General features: G+C 45.5%; 1 protein-coding gene across 1 annotated transcript in view; it reads left to right on the top strand.

The window, feature by feature from the left end:
- Nucleotides 1–327: 327 nt before the first annotated feature.
- ODAD4 (outer dynein arm docking complex subunit 4) overlaps nt 328–12,826 on the top strand; it is a 300,717-nt gene continuing 288,218 nt past the window's right edge. Inside the window, exon 1 of the mRNA XM_069634493.1 lies at nt 328–603. Within this exon, the coding sequence (XP_069490594.1) occupies nt 481–603 (123 nt within the window). The 5' untranslated portion in view covers nt 328–480. The remainder of the gene's footprint in view (nt 604–12,826) is intronic.

Genomic DNA, 12,826 nt, shown 5'->3' with positions numbered 1-12,826 from the left:
GAAACAACTATACCTCCAACTGCAAATCGCCAGTCCAATATGCAATATTGTAATGCCGTACGGCGCTAGATGAAATATAGTTCTCGCAACACATTTAATTTGCTCTATTTCTAGACAACAAAAATGAATTCGGTAAAATGCACTCGATTTTGAAGAAAAATAGTACAATGCGTATATTTCCATTTATTTCATAATGGCTTTCTTTTGCACTGATCTTGATCGATTTTTTTCATAGTTGGAAGTCCACACAACACCAAGTTCGTACCGTAAAGCGTCGAGGCCATCTTGGAATGGGAAATTAATTAACCGAGGGAAGTGGTTTCCGGTGCTTTTCCCTGACGGCTTCGGGGTTTTGCCGGAAGTGATCAAGTTGTTAGTTTGGTTGCCAGGTTACACAACCCATGCTGGCAACAAACCGAGCTGCGTCTGGTGAGCGTGTAGCAATAGAGCCCCAACTTTTTCCTGGGTACAGACGCAGCTATGGACGACGAGGAGGTAGAGGCAGAGACATCCCCGAAGAGCTCCTTCATCACCTATATGGCCGAAGGGGAGCAGCTCTACCAGAAGGCAGAGTACATTAAGGCCATAGAATGCTACAATAGTGTGAGTATAAGAGCAATGGAATTTTGCGAATATACCTGCTAGAACAGTATGGGAGCAGCCACATGACGGTACAGCAATTTGTAAGTACAGGAGCCACATACATGCCAGCATCTTTCAGTAAACCCTAGTTCAGTCCTGGTGTTAACTTTGCATTATGGGACTTGTAGTTCTGGCTCTCCCCACATAATAAATGTAGTCCTTCAAGACCCAGAATGCAAAATTAAAACCTAGGACTGAACTAGTGCCTTCTGAATGGAACGAATAATGTTGGCATGTATCTGCCCATAGTAGTGAGAAACAAACAGCTAGAGTGTTGTAAGGACAGAAGTGAGTGCAAGAGGATAGAGCTGTTAGCATATTCCCATGGACCTAGGGCTACAGTATTATAGGTCTTATTACAAGTTCCGCTGTGCAGTAAAAAAGTGGTAATTTCAATACTATCCCTTTTGTTCGGCAGTAACAGAATTACTGCCCATTTTACTGCACCACTGAATTCCGAGTGTGGTGTTTTACGTCCACCAAAAAGTTGGAGGTAAATCCTCCACTTTATCACCAATAGTTGGTGGAATTATCGTTGGCGGTAAATCATCAGAAATCCCCATACAGTCATATGAACTTCAAAAGTGGGGATTTACACCACGACTCGTAATCCCATGGTAATGTCTTGGGACCGAATGGTGGTAACAGCAAATGAGTTGGGTGGTAAATCACTGGATTTACAAACAAACTTCTAATGAGGCCCTACTGCTATTCAGGCATGGTCCTCTGCCAACGATCTCTGCCTTAACGCGAGTAAGACAGAGATCCTACTCATTGGGGTGCCTGCTCCTTTCACCCTGCCCCCCTCTCTGGCCAGACTCCTTGGGTCCCATCCCCTCGCCCACCTTGGGAGTACCTTTGACTCCTCGCTCTCTTTCTTCCACACATCACAGACCTTGCCAAGAAGTCCAACTTTCAGCTCCACCTTCTCAGGGGCCTTCTACCTTTCCTCACCTTCCCCCAGAAGCTCAATGTCTCCAGAGCCCTGGTTCTCTTTAGGCTTGACTACTGTGACAGCCTCTTCCTCAATCTGCCTCTTTCCTCCCTTTGCCCCCTCCAACTAATCCAGAATAGGACAGCAAGATTTATCATTGGCCTCAAGCCCAGGGACTGCATCTTTCCTGCCCTAAATTCTCTCCACTGGCTCCCGGTGACTGCAAGGATCGAATTCAAGACTCTCTGCATCATCCACAAGGCCGTCTGGGGGCTGAGACCTCTTCACATCCAGCTTTCCCTCCTTAAATACCTCCCAACCAGAGTCCTTCGATCCTCGGGCTCCAACTCCCTTCAGGTCAAACGTTTCTCCAAGCAGAGAGTGGGGGGTAGACCCCTTTTCTGCAGCTGGCTCCTCCCTCTGGAATGGCCTTTCTTCACCCCTCCGACTTGAGCCGATCTTCCAAAGTTCTGGAATCTTCTCAAGACTTTCCTTTTCTCCTCTTCCTTCCCTTTCCCTCTACCGTGTTAACTCTCCCTCTGCTGCTACGACTGGGGACTAGTCCCTTCAGAGTCATACAAGGGCCCGACCATTCCCCGCCAGTCCCCCCTGCATCCTTTGCCAGCGCTTGCCCTCGGGCTCCATTTCCCACCCTAATCCAACTTGGTCCACCCTGCCCACTGCACTCATCCTCCCTTCCCCCCTTTTTTCCCCTGGCACTTGCCTTCTTGGCCCCCTTCCTTTTAGGTGCCCCATGCCTGCACTTATCCCTCTACCTCTTTACCCCCTGCACTTAAAACCTTCTCAAGTACTTGCACAGTAGAATTGTCACAAGGCCATTATAACCATCTTTTGTTTTATTATTCCAACCCCCCATCTTGTCTTGTGGCGCCTGGACACACTTGTTTATATGTGCCATACAAATGTTCAATAAAATACCAAAATAAAACAAAATATGAGTATACAAATTACATCACTGTGTACACAATATTCTGCTGTCGGAGTACAGCCACAACGAGCTGATGTCTTAGTACATCCTTAGGAAACAGCATCATTGTAAATTCTTTGCAGTACTTTGAAGAGTGACTCATATAGGGTTACAGCAATGTGAGGATAGCCAGAGCCACCCATACCAACCTATACTTGTGTTTGCGCAGGCCTAGTGTTAAAACACAATTGAAAGAATAGCTATAGGGACCATTAAAATGCTGTAATACTAAGGGACAAGGACGAGACCACAGAGAGCGGCAGCTTTACAGTCTACAACCTTGTGCAGCATTGTGAAACAAACTGTGCGGATACGCAACGGCTTCTGCCTGGGAAAGCAGGGTCCTATGCACCTGCAAAGACCACAGTAAGAACACTATAAAAGTCTAATGTAGATAGTGCACAGTAGACAGCCAAGTAGTTTGTCACTTTGGTCCCGTCCTATATCTATTGCAAGGAACACTTGGTGGGCTCTTTCCAAGGGATCTTGTCATTTAGGACGTGATGTGAAGTTAGGAACGGGAATGTGGGCCTAACCCAGGGCTGTCACAGGGTTTGGTGAGGTCTAGGGTAAAAAATGTAGTGAGGCCCACTTGAAATGTTTGCCCCTGAACAAGTGGCAGTGCAAATAGGAGATGCAAAAAATCTCCCTTTGAGTTAATGTGTAGAAGGACCAGATTTGTTGATGAGGGCCTTTGGATGCAGCTGGGCTAAGCTAAAAAGTTCCTGTTGGTTCATTGTACTTACCATCCAAAAGATTTGTAGGGTAAATCTGGAGACTGAGTACACTGAAAAGCTTGAAAAGATCATGCCATGGTCACTCAACATATGTCATCTTACGCCAGTATCTAGGTTCATGAACAATAAGCCATTCTAGTTAGGTCAAATCTGTGCTCATTACTGCTAAAGTGTGCTGCAGAATGACAATTCCTCCTGCTAGAAGCCTTTCTTACGTCACATGAGTTTTGGCTTTCTCTAATGCCCTATATTCACACATTAAAGTTACAACTAAAGAGTATGTTTGTATATACAGGCCATGATTTTGGGTGGCCCAGAGCTTCTTATTTAGAGTCAACTTGATTGTTTTGTGTTTCGGAAGCCTACCATTTTGTGCAGAAATACTCCAGATTTTTATGTCACTGTGGCATAGATTTTCTCATGTCCAAATATAATAGTTGGTATTATATTGTATCGTATTTGTATGTCTAGCACTTCATGTTTCACCCCCGCTTCTAAGTGCTGTAAAAGTGGTGTTATTACCACCAAATGTAATACTACTTAATGCTTCAGCCTCTGAAGGATGAAGGGCTGTTGGGGAGAATTCTCTGTAAAGGCTAATTTCCAGAACCTAGTGAGTCCCACAGCAGCTTTGCTGGATTTTTGGTTTTTTTTTTCTCCTGCTAAGAGTGAGACTCTTTTACTCCCACTTTTAGACATGATTTGAGGTGTTCCTTTGTCTTTCCATGTGCTTTATGGGCTATGGGGTCTTTTACTCGATAGGGTCTCATGTGTTTTGTATGTGGGTTACACAGCACCCTCTGTGCCGTAACCCAGGGGTGTCGTAGCGACCCCCAAACATAGACTCCATACCCTGGGACTAACTACTGTCTCCCAGGGCATGTAAAGTCACCATTGGCTTTACTAGTCCCAAATTATGAACAGAAACCAGTACAAACCATCATATTGTGGACGTACTGGTCGGGGCAATTCGATTGCCCCGGGGTCTGTTGTTTGAGGGGGCACGTCTCCGTCCCCCCTGATCGAGTTTTGGCTGGTGGCAGTGGATACTACTTTTTATATTCGACCGCAAATATATCTCTATTGGATTTTCCCATTGTTCGAGGCTACCAACTTTAATTATTTAATTCTTATAGCCTCGAACATACCGCCGGTTTATTTATTTAATATTAATTCACCAGTTGGTATTTTTTGCCAGAACTCGATTCTAAAATGGCGTTTGTGTTCTCTTCTGTGACTCCAACCCAAGTCGAGCCCATTGTTCCACTTTTTGGCGGGCTTCTCCACAGAAGCCTCCAAAAGTGGTGCCACTCTGTCTGGGTACCACAGGGGGTGTGGGAGGGGGTTTAGGCACCCTGGACTGAGTTGCCCTGGCAACTCAAGTCGCACTCTTGCGTGATTGGCCCAAGTGGTGAGCCTGCTGGCTCACCACTTAGCATGTTTGATTGACAGCTAGGCTGAATGAATGGGGGGTCTGCTGCATAAAAGCAGGGCTTTGGGGACTGGAACTTCAGAAGTCGCCACAGGACCTAAGAATCCGAAGAGGGAGAAGCTGAGCCGACCTGCAACGACGACACCACCGGTGGAGCCCTGCTGAACCGTCTCACCACTTTTCCCGACGACAGAGCAGATCTCTAGTCGGCAGAGTCTTCTTCCATTGACTGGTGGGGATAACCAGTTTTGCCTTCTTTTCACCTTCCTGGAGCATCTTGTGGACGCCTTGCCCGTGCCAAGCACCCCGGCAACCAGAACACCACGGTTTACCACTACCGCAAAGAGAAGGGTAGTACCTTTTAACCGAAGAACTCCGTGGCTGGTTTCTTCCCTGGCAATGCAACGACCTTCATTCCTCCACGGCGAGACCTCCTCTTCCTCTGGACGAAACACCGACTTGCACCCGCTGCTAGGAACAACTGCCCCCGCTGGAGCTTCCTTCACACTTAAGGTACTGTGTCCCGCCTGGCTTCCCTTGCGACAGATTGTTCGGGGTGACAGTAAAGCCTCGACTTTCTAACCTGGGCTGGCCTGGGACAACCTAGCTAACTTTTCCTGACTTTAATTTCATTCTTTGTGTGCGAACTATCTGCAAGACTCTTTGGGCATAACTCCACTGTGTGAACCTGGACTCCTTCTGCTTGCTCTCTCCAAGAGTGGGCCTTGCAATTGACTTCCTTGCTCTCCAGTAGAACTCTGCCTATCCTGCCTTATTGTGGTTCTTTTAAAAGTACTGAAATTTGTGTGCTTCTATAACTCTGCCTTTTTCCCTCCCTTTTTAATAACTTATTAGAGTGCCATCTTATGTTAAGCGCTCACCTCTGGCTGAAAATAAGTGGTGTTTCTCACTAAGACTTGTCTAATAAGTAATTAGGGTTGTATATATATATAATAGGGACTGTGTGCTGAATTTATAAATAATTATATACTTTTACACCAAAGCTCTGGTCAGTGTTTGCTTGTGCTACTGTATCTCTGTACCTATAGTGTATACCCTATATACTGCCTAACTCTTCTTGAGGGAAGTCTGACTGCTCAACCACAGCTACCAAGTGAATCTGTGTGGTACAGACTGCTACCAAGTGGGTTTACTGCCAAACGCCTGTAGTCTTAAGTATTTTGCAGTGGTCCTTAAGGGAACTGTACAGGTTTCTGCCTAACAAGGGCTGAGTCAGCCCTGTGAAATATGAACTTGGAAAGTGGAGGCTGGCAGAGTCAGAGTTCAGTTTCTAACTGGCAGGGCTATCCAGTTGTACACAGTATTCCGTTTAATCAACTCCACAGTTTAAAAGAAGCATTTATTATGATACCTACCCGCTACCTCCTCCTGACCCTTTCTAAAACAAAATATAGCACTGCTATTATTACATTCACTAGTGGATCATTACATAGCATTACAGTTCTTGAAAGCCGGAGGAATATGTGTAATATTAATAAGAAATGTAAACCCAAGAGCCAATGCATTACCAAACGCTGTGGTATGCACATTTAATGAAAACGGACTGTTAAGATAGCTCCACAGGTTAAGTGTTCACTGCTGGAATCTATGTATGATCTGCAGTTCATAGCTTTGAATCCTAGTGAGGTCTACTCAACCTTTTATCCATCTGAGGTCAACAAATGAGTATTAATTATAGTTGCCGGGTAATAATAACTTTATATTAGTGTTTTATGTAAAGTGCTTTGTTAAAAGCGCTATATAAGTAATGTCAATAAATCCAGGCTCAGAATGTCATAATGGTAAATTTGTGTTGCTTTAAGTGGGATTTCTGTGCCTTTTATTCAACTTCTTACATGCCTGTATAAAAAACATAACCAAGTATTTCTTTGCTCCGCCAAGATATGTGTGAATCTTATTTTATACCGACGCTTCTGAAGCGGAATGAGACAGGGTTATGAACGCATTGGCAGTAAGATGATGGTGCCTTCACACAGCTTGCTGGGAACACAAATCAGAATTATATCACTCTTTAAATTGTGTGTGTGTATTGTGAGGAACCTGAGGGCTTCCTCACCTCTTTTCCTCCTACAACCTCCTCTTGGGTGGCCCGGGAAAGGCCATCGCTTTTGTATCCTGACCCTGGGGGTGGATATGTGAGGGAGGATCACCTGGGAGGAGGAGACTTGGGGAGAGGACGTCTTTAGGTGAGATATGGTATCCCCCATTTCGCTTTCACAATGATCCCTCTATCCCTCAAAGCCTTTATAGGCTTTTGTCAGCCCTTTCCCTGTTCTTCCCCTAATACCTTCCCCAAAACCCACCAGTAGCAACTGGGACGAAGAAGAGGATAATGTAAGGAACTCATGGTGGCAACAGTAAAGACAGACACAAGTGATCACAGTTCAAGGGTGTTAATTAAACTCTATGCAGGTTGGGAAAACGCCTAACCTAAACCTAAATCTAAGATGGGGGCAAGCGTCAATGTTAGGAAAGATTCCCATTTATGTGAAGTTTTCCCTCCAGTTGTGTACCCCCCAACTTTTTGCTGATGTTTAAACACTATAGTCTGACTTTTGCCAGTGAAGCACAGCCTTAAACGGAACTCTGCTGGGTTTTCACTCACTTTATTATGGGGAAACATGCCCTTAAAGACAGTCAATACAGGTAGACTTTGATTCCATTAGTCTTTTCCAATTTTGCAACTTTTCTGCAACATGTTACAAGTGCACAATGTACCTTACAGTACAGTGTGTTTGGGTCTTCCTTTCGTTTCCAAAGGATCTAGACTCCCTCAAAGGACTTTTTAGGTGAAGTGCAGATGTGCCTTGGACAGGGCTGGTGGCAGCTTATCTTTTCGCATATTTTTAACCTTTTCTTGCCATGCAAACTGTGTTTACTGCGGTTGGCACAGGAAGGTGGCCTGGCTCCAAAATGGCCATTCCACAAGGTTATTTGTCCTGTCCTTTGGCCATCTTGCTCCTTTGCCTACCCCAGGTCGAGCCAACCCGGGTCCGTCATTATTTGGGCATGCATTCTCGAGGGAAACGCCAAGCTTTCGCGGGCTTCTGCATGACTTGTGTGTGTGCCTCCAGGATGTGGGCTGGACTGTCTAGTTCCAATACACATCCTGGGTGCCAGAGAGTCTGGTGTGCTGTGAATGACTGGGACCAGCGTGGTCCATGTCTGGTGTGCATGTATGTGAGCAGATCTCCCATTGGGGCCTCTTCATTTTAGCGCGAAGGAGATTCTGGATAAAAGAAGGCCCCAAACACCCACACCAGGTCAATCTCTTCAGTTCTCACTGAACCTAGGATAGGATCCAAGTATCCTGAAACTAAGAAGCCGAGTCGAGGAACCGCTGGTGACCCGCCGGAAGGTTTGGCACCCTGAGTCCGCTGTTGTACCGCTGGACCCCTCTGCATCTGATCGAACTGGAAGGTCTGCAAAGGTGCTTCCACCCATTTGAATAGTGGGACCAACTATTCACGGCACCTTCATCTAAACCTGCAAGTAAGCCTTATCGGAAGTGTCCCTGGGCCAACCAGTGGGTTGACCAGCTTACACAGGAACTTTGCTCTGAAACCGCCACTGTTTTGTAGAGACCCTTGAAACGTGGTACATTGCAAGCTCTGTGTACACGGCACCCTCACACTGAATTTTGTACACTTGGCATTCCCAGGTCTGGAATAAAGAGAGGGCGCCCGAACCGGAGTACACATGGTTACTGTGTCACCCAGCCGTGGTGACGAAATTCGTAGGTGCCTTGCTGCTGTGCCCCTCTGTGCCCTGAAGCCTAATACAGTGAAACTGGCCTGATCCATCCACCAGGAGCAGAGAAATCACCACTGTCCCGCCAGGGAATCATCGCTGTAACTTCGCAGCTGAAAGCTGCAGAGCTGCACAACTGCCACATTTGAACCTGCAACCGAAGTGGACTGGACTGATAGTTTGGTCCGGAGTGCGTCGGGGTCGGTGAGTACTTGCAACCCTAACCGGTGGCCCCTAGCGCATCCATCCATTTTTACGCATGAGTGTCCCCTGAGGGCCACTGATCTTTCCACAGGTATCCTGTGCTACTGTCCCATTCCCAACTCCTGGAACCTGTTCTGACCTTTTGGGGCGACCCTGCAAGAATAGTGGAAACTTGTTCTTCATTGCCTTACCCACCTTCCTGAGCTGCTGCAGCCCCTGCAAGAGACCCTGTTTTCGCCCTTCCGCACTATCGCATGCACCAGCATTGGAAAGTACATTGAGCATTAGGCTCCTCTCTTCGTAGGGACTGAACTGCCTCTCAGTTTAATGAAGAACTGCCTAAAGACTACCTGCTTGTTTCCTTCCCTTTTAGGTTGTGGACCCATTTTGTGCTTTTAACCCTTTAGGCCACTTGGTATTGTATATATGTGTTATAGTAGTGTTGTATTGGTTTGATGTATTACTATTGATAATTGCTTTCTGTTTGAATTCAAAGGCCTTGAAGACATGTACATGTGTTTTTAATATACATACACCTGATTGTGAGTGATTTGTAGTGTCCTTTACTTTGTGTGCTCATTGAGGTCTTTCAGTCACCCTCACCCCTCGTGAGACCTAGTCTTGACCGCAGCGAATGCTACCTTGATTGGTCTGGCTTGTCCAGAAGGTTACCCTGTCCCAAGAAAGTAGACTGGCCCTCCGAACTTCTCCCCACCAGGTCAGAGTTCAAAATCCATCTTAACAGTCGACCATCAAATGAAAATAAGGCAGTCCTAATGGCGTTGTGTCAACTAAAAAGGGCCTATACTAAGAAACCTATTGCCAAACCTTACAACTAATAAAAAAGTGTGTGGGATAGTTTTGAAGGAATTAAAGAAATGTTCTCAAATAATATGTCAGGATGCGGTAGCTTGGGTCTTCCTTCCACACGTTTTGAGCACACGGTTAAGGTGGGATCTTTGAGCACCGTACAGGTCTCGAGCTTCCCCATCACAAGTCGACAGTTCCGGTTTCAACTTCTCAGAAGCCTCGATGGCCAAGTCTCTTTTCAACAAAAAGTCTCTTGCCTTCGGGGATCAGTAAAATGACTGACAAACACCAAGTTCCTTTTCACATTTTCTTTGGGTGATGGATTCACTCCTGGGTCCCCCTCTTCCGGGCGCTGACCCTTCACAAATCATATTCCATAAGTCACCAACAGTTCCTTTTTCTTAATGGACCTTGGGTGATGGCTTCACCCCTGGATCTCCCTCTTTTCAGCTTGGACCCCTCTCGACTGTTGGCCTCCCTCCACTAGGTTCACTTTGGCTTTCTACAAAGTCTTCCTCTATCGTTTTCGTACATTGTCTTTTCAACAGTTCACTGTGAACCTCCCTCTCTCGGGTTCACTCGATAATGGTCATAATGGCTCACCCCTCGGTCCCCCTCTTCAGAACACTTTGGGTGATGGCTTCACCCCCTGGATCTTCCTCAGCCGGTCTCGGATCCCAAATGACAAGGGGGGCATTTCCCCTTGTCTTGCAATACTTCTTGCTTCACAAATCTTAATGTCTTTTTAAACAGTTCCAGTGGACATCCCTCGGCCGGGTTCACGTTTGTCTACAAACTGTTTCTCAGGACTTTAGACTTTGCCCCTCCTGGCATCCCTCTTCTGGGTACACTCTTGCCCACTTCACATTCACTTTGCTTTTCTTAATTTGCAGGATTCAGTTCCCTTACTTTCTTTACAGTTCTTAGGTCAAAGGCTTTCGACTGTATCGGGATTTTGCGTCACCTCCTGTATGACCACTTTGACCTAACTTGGCGGCTCTCCTACGGCCTTCTGGTATCTGTAGATTTACTCAGATGGGGATCAACCAGAGTCTCTCGAGTTAGCACCCATGTGGTGCCGGTTCCCCCTGCAGCTGGTCTCCCCTTAACACTTTTATAGTTCTTTGAACTTAGTTCAAGTTGCCACTTTGTGACTTTCATTCACCCATTCACCACAGCGCGGCTCTTATCGGTTCTCCCTTCGACTCACCTGCTGTGATGAACCGCTTGGTTTGAAAGGGGCCCCTAGGGGTCCCTCGTGCTATGGAAACAAGGCAATAACCATACACGAAAAGATGCGCCCGACACGAGGTTCAAATTCCCAATGCTAGGGTTTATTGCAAGCAAAAATAGTCTCAATTGGCCAATTGTGGTCTCACGCCCCGCGACGTGAGTTTCCTAGACCTCGAGGGACGCAAGAGAGCGAATTACGTACATCAGTTACATATATACAAAATGCATATCATACAATCAGCTATGTCATGTTTAACACCCTCCAAGTTTCTTTGAACTCGGAATGACGATGGACATTTCCAACGGGTATGACAATTATGACACTTTTGATGTGCAATTTAGAAAGTGCGGAGGCATCTTTTAGTTGTTGAACAGAACACGGTGGTTCTGTTCTTGGAAGCAAGCAGCACACGGGGGAAGAGCCACATTCCATACTTTGCTATCTATGAGGTGCTATTCGTGTCCTGGGAGCCGACACGCTTTACAGAGTACAGAGTTTTGCGAAGGGGGGCCGTAGGAAGAGCATAATTCAAGCCTTTAGCTGTTTTATTCTAACATATTCTACCATCGTACGAGACTGGCTGGCAGCTGTGAAGTGATTAAATGCCCTGCAGCTCTCCCTCAAGGCTACAGAGAGGGAGCGTGGGCATTCCTTTCTGGGCTACTCATGAGGAGTTTTCAACAAACTCCTCAGTCCCGCGACCTTGTCCTTTCATATTCAGACAACAATGTTAACAGTTGAGCAGAGTAAGCAGAAATTGCAAGAATTGCAAGCTGCAAAGCAGTTTAGACAAAAAGCAATGAGCAATGGTTAACAAGAAAAATGGCGATTTTTTGCTACGTTTAAAATGGCCGCTTGTTGGTCAAGCATGGCAGTCTATATTTCTATATTTCGGTGCATAAGACGGTTGGCCTACGGCCATCAAGTTACATCTGTCATTCAAATGAAGGGTATTCACTTTTCCAGATTGACAAACCCTCCTTTTGGCCGTATGCCAAACGTCTTATTCATTCATTGTATTCTCCTCCGATGAGGAAAAGTCTGGGGTACCTATGTCTGAACCATCTTCATCATTAATGTCTATAGCCATGAATTGTTTTACTGTTTTTGTTTCATCAGTGTCTCTGTTATTTTGGCCCTGCGTTTTTTTTCCTCTCGACACCATGTGCATACATCCCTTAGTACATCCATCAGTTATTTCAGTGCAAACTATTGGTAAGCATTGTATGCAACAGCAACATGTTATGAATATACCAAGTACCATCATTAGTATGGAAATTAACTTCCATCCCCAAGACTGCAATAATCCCCAAAACCAGGATCCTATCCCCCAAACCCCTTCTTCAGTAGAGAGTGTGGAACTTATGACATGTAATTTCCAGATTGCTTTAAATATCGTAGGGAAGTAATCATCTATATACACACAGCATGCAGTTTTTACGAGTTTGCAAACTCCCCCACGATCAACTAATATTATATCGAGAGCCATCCTGTTTTGGAGTGCCATTAGTCTTATCCCTTTTTCTTCTAACGTCATATTCAATAAAATATCAGTTGTTGAATCTATTGTATTTTTTAATATCCTAGACAGTTTTCTTATATTGTAAGAATTTTCTATTTGGGACAAGAATGGTATAAATGATTTGGCTATATCTATTGCTATCATTCCATCCTCGCTACTCCTTTGAGTTCTACCTTTTGTTCGTCTAGCTACTTCTGCTGTCTCCAGGAGGAACACTCCTGGAAATAGTAGACCTAGGTAGCATGTACCTCCCCAGTTCCTAGGTAACCATGGATATGCTTTTTTTTCCACATATAAAGTAAACAGGGTCCCCTACATACACGGGTTCTATTTCGTGCTTTAAAACCACTGTGTTCAGCTAGTTGCTAAACGTTCCTACTTTATAGGAACCCTTTTTCTGTAAACATAGGGGAGCAGTTTCAGGGCTGTGATCCACTGTATAGGCAGGGGGCACAGCATCTTTATTCCATTCATCCCTCTTTCGAAATGTCATTACTGATGTTTCTTCTGCTGGTGGGGTTGGTCTATTTTGCCTATGTAATCTATCTAGTC

The sequence above is a fragment of the Ambystoma mexicanum genome, chromosome 13, assembly GCF_040938575.1.
Source record: "Ambystoma mexicanum isolate Mex_15411 chromosome 13, UKY_AmexF1_1, whole genome shotgun sequence".
NCBI lineage: Eukaryota > Metazoa > Chordata > Amphibia > Caudata > Ambystomatidae > Ambystoma > Ambystoma mexicanum.
This window is presented reverse-complemented; position numbering and strand designations above follow the sequence as displayed.